Source organism: Thermobia domestica, chromosome 10 (assembly GCF_964235325.1).
Source record: "Thermobia domestica chromosome 10, izTheDome1.hap1.1, whole genome shotgun sequence".
In the NCBI taxonomy this organism is placed as follows: domain Eukaryota; kingdom Metazoa; phylum Arthropoda; class Insecta; order Zygentoma; family Lepismatidae; genus Thermobia; species Thermobia domestica.
Genome location: NC_137463.1, coordinates 29,110,078 through 29,127,557, shown reverse-complemented (window position 1 = coordinate 29,127,557; position 17,480 = coordinate 29,110,078). Strand labels below are relative to the sequence as shown.

At 37.9% G+C, this 17,480-nt stretch overlaps 1 protein-coding gene across 1 annotated transcript in view; it reads left to right on the top strand.

Annotated features, from left to right (window-relative positions):
* Positions 1 to 17,480, top strand: part of fry (microtubule binding protein furry) — a 1,411,512-nt gene that overhangs the window by 79,373 nt on the left and 1,314,659 nt on the right. The window contains exons 9-10 of the mRNA XM_081727912.1: positions 1,002 to 1,139; positions 5,409 to 5,643. Coding sequence (XP_081584038.1) covers positions 1,002 to 1,139; positions 5,409 to 5,643 — 373 coding nt within the window. The remainder of the gene's footprint in view (positions 1 to 1,001; positions 1,140 to 5,408; positions 5,644 to 17,480) is intronic.

Here is a 17,480-nt window from a genome sequence, read left to right as displayed (position 1 = left end):
AGAAAACAGCTTGTTTCTATCTATTATTAATTTTGTTCTAAGTGATCAACATAAAAACCGGACATGGTTTATTTTTTTAGCACTTCCGATTTGAATATCACCTTTAACAACGAAATCTGTTCCTAATTTTTGACCCTTTACATCCTGAATAAATTTGGTTGTGATTGATCAAGTAGTTCTTTAGATTAATATACAAAAAGTGAAAAAGTGAATGACTAAACCGGGACTCGAACCCGGGATCTTCGGCGTTCCGTGCCGATGCTTTAACCACTACGCTACCCAGTCTGCTCCCAGAACAACCGTCCTCTCTTCCACTCTTCGAGTCTCTTCTACTCAGACCACGTGGCTTGTACTAACAACCTAGCTGTTGTGCTTGGACAAATCCAGTGCCTATGTTCAGAAAACCGTTAACGGTTGTATTATCATTATATTAGTGAAAGGAGTAAACAACAGATTTAAACTTATTTTTGCATACCAAATCCTCTGTAGATGCGAATTCAATAATATACAAAGAGTGAAAAAATCCATATCTGAGCCGGGACTCGAATCCGGGATCTTCGACGTACCCTGCCGATGCGTTAACCAGTACGGTACCCAGGCCGCTTCCAGAACAGCTATACGCTCTGCCAACGGACTGGGTAGCGTAGTGCTCAAAGCCTTGGCACGGTATGCTGAAGATTTCGGGTTCGAGTCCAGATCCAGTCATGCACTTTCTCACTCCTTGTGTTTCTTGAATTTGCCTCTACAGAGGATTTGGTGTGTAAAAAATAAGTTCAAATTGGTTGTTTCCTCCTTTCATTAATGTTGTTCTTTAAATTGTTTGCCTCCCGGACGATGGATACACAGACAGGATAAATCTATAAAGAAGTTTTAGTAAATCAGACTCCTTAAAAATTGTAGGAAATCGTGAAGAAAACTTGACGTATACGTATATTGTGACTTTTTGTGTGTGTGTGGAAAGATAGTTCTATAAATAGTGATATTGTTCCTTTTCGTTTCAGATGGTTCCAATTGAAGAATTTGAGGCTTCCTTCCAGTTTATGCAAGAATGTGCTCAATATTTTTTAGAAGTGAAAGACAAAGACATTAAACACGCTCTCGCCGGTCTATTTGTTGAAATTCTTATACCTGTGGCTGCGGTAAGTTCCCTCTATTAAAAACTTTTACTGAACTCTTTTAGAAATGAAAGAATGTAACTGATACATGCTCTTGAGTAATTAAACTGACTTGCTCGTGTTGAGCTTAGTTGCAAATGGTTTCAATGCTAACTTCTTTCTTTCTCACGTTTAAAAACTTTGTGGTCAATTCTTTTGACATTTCAGCATAATCATATTTCTGTACTAACATCATTATAACATTTACAGATTGAGAACAGTTGCAGTTTGATAATATTAACTTTTGAAAGTATGTACAATTTTTCTTTAAATGTTCAAATTGAGTGTTTTCTTTCTAAATTACACTAACTGTAAGCTGATGTTCTCATTGTGTTTATATTATTATTATTATTATTATTATTATTATTATTATTATTATTATTATTATTATTATTATTATTATTATTATTATTATTATTATTATTATTATTAATAATAATAATAATAATAATAATAATAATAATAATAATAATAATAATAATAATAATAATTACGGACAATCTTCAATTTGTATTGAAAAGAAATACTGCTGAAACAAATAAGTTAAAAATTTGTTATTTTACAATACAGAATTAGCATGAATGATTCATTGTGTTACAACATACTGCGTATTTAGAAGTATAAGATCAACAAAGATACATACACTTATCAAGTTTAAAAGATGGCGCTATGTGGCACGCGTTTATAGCTAGATGGCAGGCTTGTGATGACAAGTCACAAGATGGCGGCAATGTAGGAGGAAAGATTTTATGTGCTAGAATATGCAAAGTGTTCATCGATTACGGTAGTTCAGCATGTATTTCCGGTTTTCAGATCTCAGGCCATGTGATTTCTTTGTGTGGTGGTATACGAAGGACACGATTTATCTTCCTCACTGTCAAGAAGACTACAAGAGCTGAGGGAACGTATCATGGCTGCTGTGACGAACATTGACTGAAACATGCTATTGAACGTATAGAACAAACTGCAGTACCGTTTGGACTGTGCCGTGTTACCAAAGATGCACAGAGGTCCCTCGTGGCTAAGCGGTTAGCGTACCCATCTTTGGCGTGAGAGACCCATATTCGATTCCTGGCGGAAGCTCATGTGGTTCGAATACGCATTAAGCTGTTGGTCCACGTCTGCTGAAAGGGACACTAAACTCAAAAATCAAATAAAATCAGACCAACGGCCCACACTTTGAATATCTGTACTGTGTGCTTGAAACTTGGTGAACACATGTATCTTTTCATATGTCGCCACCTTTATAGATCTCATATTTCAAAATACAGAGTTCTGTAATTCGAAGAGTCATTTATACTAACCCTGTACATACATAACAATTACGGATTTGTGAATACACGTGCTATTTGTTAATATTGTCAGGTCCAATTGAGAACATGCATACTGATAACGATGTTAATACACAAATTTCAGATTATTTTAGCCAGAAATTTTATCCACTGAAGAAAACGAAAGTTGCCGTTGAAATCATTTGGTACTTTGTTCCACACGGTGGCTGGGTAACACGATCTTGATATTACTTGATAATTCGATTTGATTTAATTTGATTTTTTTTAAAAGATTAACGTCCCTTTCAGCAGCGAGGCTATATGAGACGTGGTCCTACTGATTAACGTGCAATCCAAACCACATAAGTTACCGCCAGGAATTGAATCAAGGTCTCCCACGCCGAAGGCGCGTGCGCTAACCGTTTAGCTACGAGGGAACTCTCTACATGATGATTCACAATTTTATCTATAAAATTAAGATTGTGAGAAATTGTGCTAATGAAAGTGGATATCCAAGCATAGTCATAATATAAAGGTCAGTCATAAATCGTGCAATATTTCCACAACCAAACAGCAAGCACATGTATACAGAGGTTGATTCATTTATATTGAGCCGAATTTGAATGCGCCACTTACCTAGGAAATGCCATGTTTTCACCATCGGTTTTGTTCAATTTACAGGCCACCTCTACTGATTATTGCCCGGAATCGAAATTTCCATTGCAGGAAAACCTCGTTGCAGCTTGATCATGTGTATTGCATTCCACTCCTCTGTACAAGCTTTCCACAGGCTGGAGACGGTGAGGACTTAACGATAGGACAGGTGCCGCTTGAGAAATCCGAACGTAAATTAATCCATTGGACTGATCTGTGGGTTCTTGACAGGAATGCCAGTTTCATGTTCCATACAGCAATAGAGTTCCATCGATGGTTTCATTGTGTGGCTGGATGACTTAGTTTAGTGCAGTTCAACCTGGTTCACGTCTTGTCCGTAGAATGCTAGGATTTCATGCCGATACATTTCAATCAGAACATGAGACTAGTAGTACGCAAGATTGATTTTGATGTTTTGCTCCCCCTTTTCTACGCAGTTTGCCCTTGTACGAGAAACCAATCACAATCATGAACCCTTTTGGAAAACTTTGCACACTGGCGGAAGAACGTGCTTCGGCCCTTGGCTTAAACAGGTCGGTATGTAATAACACAAACTTTACCACAATCTGTGGAGTAAATCCACACCTCATCAAGGGTAAAAACAAACAATACCGATCACCCGCAAATCACGTTCGTACAGCCTTCTGCAGTTTTTGCTTAGCCACATGACACAACTATAAGGAGTGCGCTCTGCTCTTATGAACGATCGTGAGGCGTAAATTCATGTGAATGGCGCAGTTGATTGTCACCTGCTATGTGCGGTATTTGCTGCCCTTCCCACGCTGTGTGTTGGGATTTTCGGAGGTCGTCATACGCCGAACCACATGCAATAACTGCGGGGTCCTCTTCACTGCACGCTAGTTTCTAGCTGCTCATGTCAGTGTGGTAGCACAGGACCCTATGCCGCACATTTCCGTATAATACGATTCACAGCGGCACAGCCTACACGAAAATTACACACTTGATACATTTCTATGGTGCACAACGCCGTGATAAAATGCCGACGATCAGCCAAGGTCCGGGCGCCGAAGGGTAATAAATTCTGAAGCTATACGTCACGCCATTGAGCACATGACAGTTGTTAAACCAACTTGGTATGTCCCACTGTAGTGCGCACCTTCACGAACCTGGAAAACCATCAAGAACCATCAAAACCATCAAGAACCATTGATCTCAGCTCAGGTTCAGAGAAGAGTGGATATGTATCAACAACTGCTACAAAATTCAGGTTTCCTGAAATGGATTGTTATATGCGACGAAAAGTGGCCGGAATACTAATGTGTAAAAACAGTAATTGCCAACATTCAGAACCAGTCGTCAAACAGGACAATTACGACCATAAACTGTATGTATGTTAGAATTACGAGAAGGTAATACACTTCGAGTTCGTTTCTAGCGGTCGTACTATCAATACCGACTCTTATTCCGAAAAGTTGGAGCGGATGTATTCTGCACTAATGTAAGATAACCTGCATTGGTGAAGGAAAAGCGCGTCCTACTGTAAAAGAATAACAAAGCCACACTTCGCTCGAAAAACACAATAAAAACGTAGGTACTTGATAGCATCGAACTGACGCCACACCTGCCATATAGTCCTGACCTTGCCCCTTCGAATTGGACTTTTTAGGTCCATGGCGCACTTCCTGAAATCATGTTGCTTCACCAACCAGCAGGAGGTGGAAACAACACTGACTGACTTCTTGGTCTCTGAGGACAAGACTTGGTATCGAGGTGGAATCAGAAACTGGCATGAAGGAGGTTACAAACAATCCAACATGAGGGACTACACTTTGAATATTCATTTACTTTCATTGTACTGTAATAAATATAAATATGTTATGTACCAGAGTATTGTAGGATTTATTTGGTGTGGGAGACCAGAATTCGATTCCCGGTGGGAGCTGATGTGGTTCGGATCCTACCTTAAACTTTAGATCCACGTCTCATATAGCCTCGCTGGTGAACGGGACGCTTAACTCACAAATCAAATCAAAATTGTAAGATTTATAACTGCACCTTGTATTATGTAAATATATTTTATTTAAATTGCTCAATAAATAAATTTCGAAAGGCATCATTATTATTTAGATTTGTAAAAGATCCACAGGTAATCTGTATTTTGTGTTAAGTTATATTTCTGTTAATACACATACATTTTTATACCTTCGAATTTTCATTGTATAATAGGATTTTCGATTATTATTATTATTATTATTATTTTTTTTTTTTCATTATTTAGTTTTCTCGTTGAAATCATCTTTAGTTAACCCAATTTGATTAAGAGTTTACATATTAGAATGACTAATATATCTTTTGTATTTCTTTTCAGACTGTGAAAAATGAGGTGAATGTTCCCTGTTTGAAAAATTTTGTAGAAATGTTGTATTCGCAGACTTTAGATATGTGTACAAAGAATAAACATCGACTGGCTCTTTTTCCATTAGTGACGTGTTTACTGTGTGTTAGCCAAAAGACATTTTTCCTACAAAATTGGCACTATTTTCTTGCTATGTGTTTATCTCACTTGAAAAATAAGGATCCAAAAATGTGCCGTGTAGCTTTGGGTAAGTAAAAAGAAATATAAGTATATCTGTTTCATTTTAAGACATCACGTGCTGCAAAATTAGTTAACTAATTGAATTATACAGGGTGGATATAAAGTCTGTCTCTGGTAACAAACATTAATAACAAGAAAACTAAGTATGATAGAAGTATGCGGTTTGCGGAAAATAATAGAAAAACTGGAATATATATATATATATATTTACCTGTTTTAGAAAATTTCCATTTCAGGAGTCACTGTGTCTATTGCTACCCTTATTTTGTTTTTTAAATGTTGCAATATCACGAACAGGTATGGCGTAAACCCTGTCTTTAATATAACTCCAAAGGAAGAAGTTCACAAAGAAAATATTTCCGTGGGCTTTGGGTTAAAGCAACACGAACAGTTTCCACACGTTCCTCACTAACACTCGGTCTACCGCTTCTATCACGATTGTAAACACTTCGTGTTGAAATAAACTTGCTATACTGTTCCTTTATGCTCTTAACATCTGGTGGCTGCTGTCCATACTGTCTCCTGAATTTTCGTTGAACTGTGACGAGAGATTTTGTTTCATGATATCACAACACATACTTCGCTTTCTACTGTGTTGACGCCATTTTTAAACAAATGACTGTCGCACTGCAGTAGATGGCATCACAGACTGTAACAAAATCTTGGAGTATCATACAAGCGATGTTTTCAGACTGCATGCTTCTATCATTTTTTGTTGTTATTAATATTTGTTATGAGGAAGAGAATTTATGTCGACCCTGTATCTTAACTAATATACAAAGCTGGATTTAGGTAGCTGCTGTTCATGTGCACAGACAAGCTTGCCGCCTTCTTACAGGCCCAATTTTCATCCGTCCCTACAGGCTGTAAAGTTACAACGCCCACGTTCCGTTTGCCCATTTGCAAAACTAGCTCAACTATGGAATAAGACTTTCCTTTCCATAAATATTTCAGCTAAAGCTTTTAAATTGATACTTCTACTTTTTAATAGAATTAAGTTTGTTTTATAAGTTTACAACTACCTGCTATACAGTTTCTTGTAACTGCATAAAATGAAAAGTGTCATGGTATCTTTGTCCTGTTGTCTGTACTAATGTCATGTTATTTTTTGTCCACAAAGTACCAGTGTATATCTATCAAAAGAATGTATAGGTTTTAGGGTAGTCTATCTGATATTTATCTTTATTGTAGTTAATACCTAGAATTATAGTAATATTTGTATAAGGAGCGTTCAAATAGAAACGAGCCGAAGGCTGTACTGTGCCCACCAGTGATAGAATGGTAATATTGTTGCGTGTGTGTGTGTGTGTGTGTGTGTGTGTGTGTGTGTGTGTGTGTGTGTGTGTGTGTGTGTGTGTGTGTGTGTGTGTGTGTGTGTGTTCCCGCATTCCTATCCTTGTTGGTACCTGCATATGGTTTAACACCTTACCAGTTGGGACCGGAAAAATTGTTGGGACATTTTCCGGTGCCAACAATTTTTAAGCCTACAGGGGCTTCGTGGCGACCCCCTGGGCCTCCTGGCCGAATTTCGGGAAGGTCCCAATAATTATAGAAAAATGTGAGAATCTGTGTAAACCGTGTGTATGCTCTGCCGAATTAGCTGCCTCCTGGTGGTCTCACACTTTAACTACGAAACGGTGTGTAAATATGACGCATACCACATCTATTGGCACTGCCCTGCTTACGGGATGGAGAAACGTAAGGGGAGTGGAAAGAGGAGGTGAGTCGTGCGGGGGAATAAACACACAAGCAAATTTACACAGTGCTTGTTGGTACCGACGCAACCTTGAAATTTTCGTTTGCGCAGTCGCGTCTACTCACAGTAGCCTGCCTGTCACATGACAGTTAAAGAGGAGAAGGTGGGTTGAAATCCGGGGAGGCATTGATCACAATTGGAGAAACGTATATGCATTTATTTACAACTCGTACTTCCAGAAACGGTGGGAACAGAAACAAACATTGTGATAAATGAATGGAAGATAGGCTAGCGTAAAACATATACACAGAGCGTGATCTTATCGGGACACAATAATTGTTTCTATCTACACACGTAGTTCGATTTTCTGTTGCTTTATGTAAGAAGGTCTGGGACCAGTGTATGAAGCGAAAGTTAATTTATTTGAACAAGAGAAAAAACAAATGTATCCTAAGAGGTACACTAGAAAGGTCTAAGATTGAAGACTTATAAGCACATTTGCAGAGCACAGATTCATACATACCTACATACTATATGTTCCAACTTTCACACTATTTTATTTCCTTCTTTTGTCCAACAGAACTCATTAGTTTAAAAATAATAATAAACTAAATATTTATTTTAACCTTTAACAAATAAAAAAAGCACAACCGTAGTTTACAGCTATGTCGCATACAGATTTATTAAATTAATTCAAGCAATGGAGTAGGAAACATCTATAATATCTGGGTTGGCAAAGGATAGGCAGCGACCGCAGCCCTTCTTTGTTGGTGGGAGTGATACGGCTAACTACGTATTATGTGAGTCTCAGTAGAATAGTAGTGTGCCTGTATCGAGTAAGCGGTCATAAAGTAAAATAAATTAACTAATTTCCAAAGAGACCAAATTATTAAAGCTCGGATATATGGTGTTAGCGTGGTGAAAGTGGTAAGTATGCTTAGTGTGTCGCGAGTAACAACACTTAGGTGACGGTCAAAGTGATGAAATTCTACAAAATTTACGGGGAAACCACATCCTCGAAGAGGAACAGTGGTTAAAAGAAAATCCTCGGTGACAGGTGCCACGTACAGCTGTGCGATATTAAGATATATCGATTGATAGATATTTTTAAGTATCGAAAACTTTTAACCCTTTGGGGATCCGATGGTACAACTTGTACGATACGGGTGTTTCATGGTACATTGCGTTATAACTATCCTATTTGAGCTTTTTCGTCCGGGTTTTTTGTCTTTCAAGTCCAGAGGCATTGTAGAAGACCTTACGTATGGTTTCACACCTTCCTGCGTCGAGACATAGGAGGTGATGACGTCATAATTCTAAAATATATATTTTCATTTATTTAGCCTATGTTCATTATTTTTTGGCGGGCTTAGTTTTGCACGTAGAAGATTGAAATTTTGCACAAACATTCAGCCTACCAAGTTGTATTTAACAGATTTTTTTCAGATTTCTGCGTTAAAACAGGGGGGGATCCAGAGGGGCAAATAGTTGAAAAAAGGGATATTTTTACCCAAAAAATCCCTTTCTTCGGAATTTTCCCGCCTTAGATACATGATGGAGACACGCGAGTCATAGCGTCTGAAAGGCAGTTTTATTCTAAAGAGAATGATGAGCGAAACATGACCCTAGGGTAATTAGGGATGCCTCAGGTAATTTTTACAAAATATCCTTCTGTATACGTGAATTTGATACATTGTCTATATATATATTTTTGGCGGGCTTACTTTTGCACCTAGAAGATTGAAATTGTGCATAGGGGACGCTGTGGCTCAGCGGTAGAGCGTTCACCTCCGGTGCTTGGGGTCCCTGGTTCGATCTCAGCTCGCGCCGTGTGGACTTTGTGGTGGACAAACATCGTGCTCGTGGGTTTTCTCGGGGTTCTCCCGTTTCCTCCCACTTTTCATTCCACCATTTTATTCATTTCTCATCTTCACCGTCTCCTTTAGCCTAACCGGCATACTCGTGGGACGTAAAACTTGAGATATTTTTTTGAAATTGTGCATAAACTTTCAGCCTACCTAGTAGTATTTATCATATTTTTTTCAGATCTCTGCGTTAAAACAGGGGGGTCCAGAGGGGCTCAAAGTTGAAGAAAGGTATATTTAGACCATAAAAATCCCTTTGTTCGGGATTTTCCCGCCTCAGATACATGATGGAGACACATGAGTCATACCGTCTGAAAGGCAGTTCTATTCTGAAGAGAATGATTGTCGGATTATAGTCCTATTGTAATTAGGGATGTGTCACGGATTTTTTTATCAAAATATACTTCTGTATAGGGGAATATGGGACATTGTTGGTATATTTTTGGCGGGGTTATTTTTGCACCTAGAAGCTTGAAATTGTGCACAAACATTCAGTCCACCGAGTAGTATTTAACAGATTTTTTTTAGATTTCTGCGTTAAAACAGGGGGGTTCAGAGGGGCTAAAAGTTTTAAAAAGGGATTTTTAGACCAAACAATTCCCTTTTTCGGGAATTTCTCGTCTTAGATACATGATGGAGACATGTGAATGGCACCGCCTGAAAGGCAATTCTATTCTGAAGAGAATGATGGGCGGATTATAGTCCTAGGGTAAATAGAGATGTCTCAGGAATGTTTTTACCTTTGATCATGGTGTTTTACTGTAATTTGGGGCATTGTGGGAATTCTTGATAAAGTTTCTCCCGCCCTTAATATTCAAGATAGAAACTTGAAATTCGGCACACTCATTCAGTATACCAAGTACTATTTATCAGATTTTTTAGATCTCTACGTTCACCCAGGGCCGTTCCAGAGGGGCGCAAAGTGGGGGAAATTTTTTCCCTCCGAAATTTTCCCTTTGACATAATTTTCCGTCTCCTGGTATATGGTATGAGCATGCAAGTGGTACCATTTGAAAGCCAGCTCCATTCTGAAAAGAATGAGGTATGAACCATGATCCTAGGATAAATAGTGACGATGCAGTAGCTGCTTGACTGAAAGTCTAAAAAATATTCCAAAAACCCCGGATCCCCAAAGGATTAAGATCGATGTTTTTAATATTTCAATATTTTTCAATATTTCGGTATTTTTCAGTATTATGATATTACGATTCTTCGATACTTTTAATGCTTTAATATGTCCATGTTTCACAATATTTCGATATTTTCTATTTAACCTCTTCAATCCCAGGTAATTATCTGCAGTCATACAAATTTATATATTTGTGTATTTGTATCATAGGAAAAGTAAATTTGTATATTTTTAAACTGGAGTGTTATAAAACATAGAAATGACGTTTTGTAAGAAGACACTACCTAGGTATATTTATTTTAATAACCCGAACCTGCCTAATCGAAGAAATAAAGAAAACCTGTGAATTTCAGCATATTTATTATCTAGTGTACTATGTATATTAGAGGTGTTCAACTATCAAAATACGAGCACAATATGTTAAAGGTGTCTACCAAAGCGGCTTGTAAGGTAAATTGCGACAGTAAAAAATAAAGTGATATTGCGTAAAACAAACAGATGTAATACTTTCTCGTGTTCTGACTGTTGATAACAAAAATAGAAACAGTAAGTAACATTTCTTCTCTCAGTCTGATGCGACAAAACTTTTAAGTTTTACGGACATGACTTCCCTCCGGAGCCGAGTCTGGTGTTGAAATTGTAATATTTATTATATCCCTTCTTTCTTCTGTATTTCATATCTGTTTTACTTTACATGCAAATCATCAGGACAGTTTCTATTTTCTCAATACACAAAAAAATCTTTCACTTAGCGCACTTGAAACTTTTTGATTTCGAACACCCAACCTTAGTCCATCTTTGGTAGTTTTTGTCTTCAGCTTTCTTTCTTTACATATCTGGATCACATTCATCCGTTTCTTCAGATCCTTACGCAAGAGTTGTTGGTTGATTCAGGGTCTAGCATCCTATACAGCACCAAGACTATAGGAAACATGAAATGCAGCTTAACGCGGGATCCTAACCACATGAGGTCCCACCAGAAATCGAACCCGGTTTCATGCACTTAAGGCGCGCATGCTAACCATGTAACCACTAGGGAATATGAAAGCGGAAGTCCAGTAAGTCTTTCTAAGAGTGTCCGAAATTAAAATTGTATTTTCTATGGACTATCAACGAATTCACTAAATACACTTCCACTCAATGCCCATATAGCAAACGTACCAATATTTGTTCTTCCAGATCTACAAATGCTTAACTATTTAACAGTCACTCCTGGAGTTGGTAACACGTCACATATCTGGGTCACCAAAGATTATGCGGCCACCACAGATCTGAGACAATGGTAGTGGCGTGGTACGGCCAACTCCATACTACGTGAGGGGTAGTAGAACGTGAATGGACAGTGAGCTGAGCAGTGTTAGTGTAAAATGAGAGTTCTATTTAGTTTTCGAGGAAGGAAAATTGTTTCTCCGTCAAGATCTGCAAGCGCGACCAAACTTACAGGCCTGTTAGGTGTGTCGCAAAGGACAGTGTCTAAAGTGATTACAACCTACAAAACTGACGGCAAATCCTCATCCGCGAAGTGAAACAGTGGATGGAGCAATACCGCCGTTGACAGATCTCGCCAAGCCTTACGGCGTATTGTCACTCTGAATCATCGTCTGACTGCGGAGCAAATAATGGAGAAACAAATAGCACTTTCCTCAACCGGCGTCGACAATCAGTCTGCCAAGTTACATGACATGAATATGATCTGACATGGATGGCCTTCATAATGGACCATGACGCTTTGGCACAATGTCAACAATGAAACATGTCGACGGCTCTGTGTCATTGTAGGCTCAAATATCCTGTTTTCAGTAGATTCTGTGCTGACGCATACCGGTTGTGCCAGTGCCCGTGACTATGTCGTCATTTTTGGGAATCAAGTATTTTATGGTCCAATTGTCTCCGTTATGAAACGGAAGAACACCGAGAAAACCCATTGAATACAAAGAAGTTTTTCCGCACCTCAGGTATGGGTAGGTAATGCAAAAGCTGAACCCACCTAGCATCCTGCAGACAGAGCAAAGGCCTTAACACGCTGTTACAAATCTTTACAGGAAAAAATAACTGGAGAACGAGTAATTTCGTTGAGAACTTGTACCAAAATTGTAAACCAAGTATTCGAATTCCGACTATCAACGAAGTTCATGATTTTTCGAAACTGTTCACAGCTAAGAAATTTAGAAACGAAGAAATATGTTATTTTATAGAAAGAACTCGACTAAAGAAAAGATAGCAACCGTCTAATTAATGAGTCCAGGGGGAAATGCGGGATGTCCACTTTTGGGCGAAATTTCGATTTTCATGCCATCTTGTTGAGCACGCTGTGAGTTTCATTCAATATATCGAAAAGGGGGAAAGGTTTACGGTTAGCCTGCTATAGCAGTTTAAAAATCCTTTTAAAATGGAAGGAGGTATCGTCATCACTTACAGTGGAAGAAAGGGGAATTCATTTTACTCTTATTTTTCTTTCTCTTTTGTATATAACGTTCAACTGTATTTGTGTTCCAGTGTTGACTGATCATACAGCTAAATGTAGCTTCAACAATCTATTTCTTTAAAAAAATAGTAAGACAAATCATCTCCCAACATCCATAATCTTGAGCTTTTCTGTTACACTTGCAGTAGTCAAAATAAGGATTATACTTTATTCAGATGCCTTCATTGCATTGCACATGAAAGGCAAGGGTTCATTTTCTTTCAAGTAACATTCCCAGTTCGTGTCATTCCTACCTTGAACGTGATAAGAACATGAGACTGGTGAACATAAAATCAAGAGATCAAATACCAGAGGATTGGAATAATGTAATCAAATGCAGCAGAGTGAAACGTACACTACATAAAGAAAGTGGATTTACACTTTCATAACTCGAGATTGGATATCATTCTTACAACCGCTGTACTTGGGAAAATGCTCATTCCACTCTAGGCCAATCATGAGCTTCGAGTAGAGAAAAGTTACCCATGTTTTGTGATACCAAGGGAGACAGACTTATAATGGACTTTGGTTTTCTTCTGTGATTCACCTACTATTAACAAATGGCCTACCACAACCAGATTTATTGGAAGGAGAAATCTTTAATCCATAAATGACTCGCGTCGGAAAGCCGGACGCTTATACCATAAATTGTATTAATGTTGAAATATAGTACAATAACACTGCACGGGAGACCCGGGTTCGATTCCCGGTGGGAGCTCATGTGGATCGGATTCCACGTTAATCGGTAGGTCCACGTCTCATATAGCCTCGCTGCTGAAAGGGACGCTAAACTGAAATTCAACTCAAGAACTCAATAACACTGCAATAATGCGCAAAGAACCGCATATACATTACTATGAAATAAGAAGAAAAATCGAATGAAAAGGCCAGGATTGTAAACATCATATTATGCATCCGTGAAATTGATCTGTCATGGGCATGCGTGCAATACAAGTATATCCAATGAATTATTATTAAATGAGTTAAAGTATATAACTATTGTTCCAGAACCCGATTTTTAAAATTCTAATGTCAAACTTGCTTAAACAACTGCACCTTTCCGTAAGCAATGTCAAATAGTCGTTTATAAGGCTTTGACTCTCAGGTCAACAAAGTCAATGAAACTTTGTACCCCACTTGTTCTCCTTGTTTCACTCTCCCATACTTGATATTGATTAGAGGATAAAAGTACATTTCCAATATTTTCGTTGTACATTAAAGAACTGGGTTAAATCGGTTGGTAACAGTTTGAATAGGATGCTATGAAAAATATCATAATTATTGGTAGGATTTACAAGATCGTTTCCTCTTTCTCAAAGGGAAGTTGCCTATCTAGGAAGAAAAATGGTAGGATCTGTATGCTTTGAATGTCTTATGCAGCCTATACGCTTAAGCCTTCTATACGAAACTCCGAAAGAAGTAATTAGCGGAGTAAAGGAGAACAAAGATGTCATATTTGTAATAATATTACTTATAAATTGAAAAACAGTTGCCTCTTTTTTCCGTTAATTTGCCTGCAATAGACCCGTTTTTTCCCAGTATATACCAACCTCATGTCAGCTTTTTTGTATTCTTTTACTTACAATAATATACATTGAACATAAGATTTTGTAAGCTAGTTTCCAATATAATAAAGAACTTGTAAACCAAATCTGAAGCATTTCCCACGACTAGTTTCCGAAATAAAATGTTTTGAACTTTAAAAATCGTTTCCTGAAAAAATTGTAAAAATGGGCATCCCCTTTTCCCCTGAACTCTTCATCTATGACAATTTAAGAAGGGACTACTCGGTAGCCTTATACAAGCTCATGCAAACGATAAGCATACCTGCGACATGCAGGCATTCGACCTATGTTTGCGCCATGAGTGACAGTATTTCTTGTAGAATGGCCTTGCCGTCTGATTGTCTTCGTATGGTGGTGCTCTAAAGCTATTTGTAGGTAGCGCGTATACGTAATAGTAGCGTTGGTTAATTTAGTTTATTCAGTAATATGAGTAATGTTTTTCGAATCCAGGTTTTCTGCATCGAAGACTGTAACGACAGTGATTTAGCTACAAGGGAACTAAAGAAGGAAACTAAAATTATCCAAAATTTTTGTGTTGGAAAAAATGCGACCGTAGCTATGCAAAACGTAAAACCAAAGAGCTCATTGGGAATGAAACGAAATCTTTCACTTTTAGGTGCCAGAGTTATGCCGGCTAGGCTAAAGGATTGATTGATTGATTGATTTTGAGTTTTACGTCCCGTTCAGCAGCGAGGCTATATGAGACGTGGACCTACTGATTAACGTGGAATCCGAATCACATGAGCTCCAGCCGGGAATCGAACCCGTGTCTCGCGCGCCTAGGCTAAAGGAGACAGTAATGGTTATGAAATGGTGGAATAAAGAAAAAGGGGAACTGAAGAACCCCCAGAAAACCAACGCATACGGTGTTTGTCCACCACAATGTTTATTTGGCGTAATCAAACTATGGATCCCACTCACCAGAGCCCATAGGGAATAATAGAGAAGAAAAGAACGTAACTGGAGACAAAAATAGGTTAGGCCATCACTGCTGAACAAATTGTATTGTGGGAGAGGCGGTAGAGAGGAAAAGCGACAAATACTACAATTTATGGTGGTATTAAAGCTGTCAATTCGCATATCAGGACGATAAAATTGCTGAGAATCGTTTCAAGTAATATATTTGTGATGGCAATAGCTATAATGAATTATATAATACTGTCGTAGAGACAACAACTATATTTCGTTTCACCATGTGAACATGGTAGACTTCGAAACTATGAATATTCAATATTAAAACTGGTTGCAGGAGATATGTAGCTTTCGATTACAATAGAGGAATAAAATTAGAGATAACATGTTCTTCGGACGCTAAATATACAACAAAAAGTTCTATGTATTATCGTATTTGCTCTACGGAGATCAACAATGAAACGGGAAGTAGTATTCGGTTTTCCTAGTTTCGCTTTTAGTGCCGAGATACGAGTGAAAAAATATATTCTTGGGACGATGAATCTTATATAAAAAAAGATTTTCCCTATCTATTTCCATGTTTGCTGTATGGAAATTAACGTTAAAACTAGAAATTGTCTACTTTGACCACTTCCGATTTAAATTGATCAAAGACGGGATGGAGCCTTGGGACCTTGAATCGATCACAGAAAACCGATTCTCATAAATATCTTTCAGTTTTATCTCAATGCGGATCAATACTGACACTAGAAGCAGTAGTAATTTCTTTACTATTTCCGGTTTAATAGAGAGAGAGAGAGTGAAGATTGTATATTTTCTAGAGATGCTCAATTAATTCTAGAAAACCGCCTGTCGCTATCTGTTACTGCGTTCTTTCTATGGTAATCAGTGTTGAAATCGTAAAAGGTTTATTTCTACTACTTCCGGTTTTGGAAAAGCGTTAACGGAGGAAATGGGAATTATTCTTGGAATCAGGGACGTACGCAGGGGGGACCTGGGGGTTCGGACCCCCCACCGAAATTTCGACTTTTTTTAAAATTTAGCCTAATTTTAGGGGCAATTTTAGGAGTTTTAATATAAAATACCTTCATATTTAGTTTGGACCCCCCCCCCCGAAATAAATTCCTGGGTACGCTACTGCTTGGAATGGCGAATCAATTTCAGAAAACCGCTTCTTTATATACCTTACGATTTTTTCCTGTACGGAGATCGATATTGAATCGTTAATTGTAGCTCTTTCCGAATGTCAAGTTAAATAGCTTTGAGAAGGTTTTCTCCTTCTTCAATAGCAGTGAAGCGACGTTGTCATCATTTTGGGGCAGATGACAGTACACAGACACACGGAATTTCGTACTACTATGACCTTTGTCAATATCTGTCGCAGTACCTAGAAATATCGCGTATCATTGGGTACCGCTCATGTAGGTTCTCATCTGGAAAAAGGTACGGTATAGTAATAAATTTCTTCTTTTAGCAAACAAACACGGGTGATGTTATCTTTCCTTGACACGCTCAATCCATTCCATAAAACAAATTGTCGTTATATATTGCCGCTTTTATTCTATGGCAATTAATCGTGAAACCGGATACGGTTGATTTCTACCACTTCCAGTTTGAATAGAGACTTATCAGAGCGGATTGAATCTATTCTTCAGCCGCACAATAGACTCCAGAAATCGCATTTTCTATATCTTACTGTCGCTCTCCCCCTCTCTCCCTCTATGTAGATCAATATTGAAACCGGAAACAATAGTAAAATATTACAATTTCGGATTATAGTAAAGAAATACAGATTCTTTTTTTTTGAGACACTGAATCGATTTGTGGAAACTATTTGTCAATATCTAGTATAGCATTTGTTATGCTTAATTTCTACTATTTCTGTTTGAACAGCATATTAGCGGAGTACAAAGGATTCTATCTTGGGACGCTGAAATGATTAAAAAACTGATTTTCGATATATCTTACTGTTTTTTCCATGGATATCAATATTGAAACCAGAAGTAATAGTAAATTTTTAATGCTTTTGGTTTTAATACCATATGGATGAAGATTCTAAAATCTTTCAAAAATTGAATTGATTCCCGAAAACAACATGTTCTGCAGCTCTTTTCAAGTGAGAAGTTACATGGGTGGTAGCCAATGATACGAGATGTTTCCAGGTAGCTCATCTGGCATTGACAATAATCATAGTAGTGCGAAAAGTCCTTATG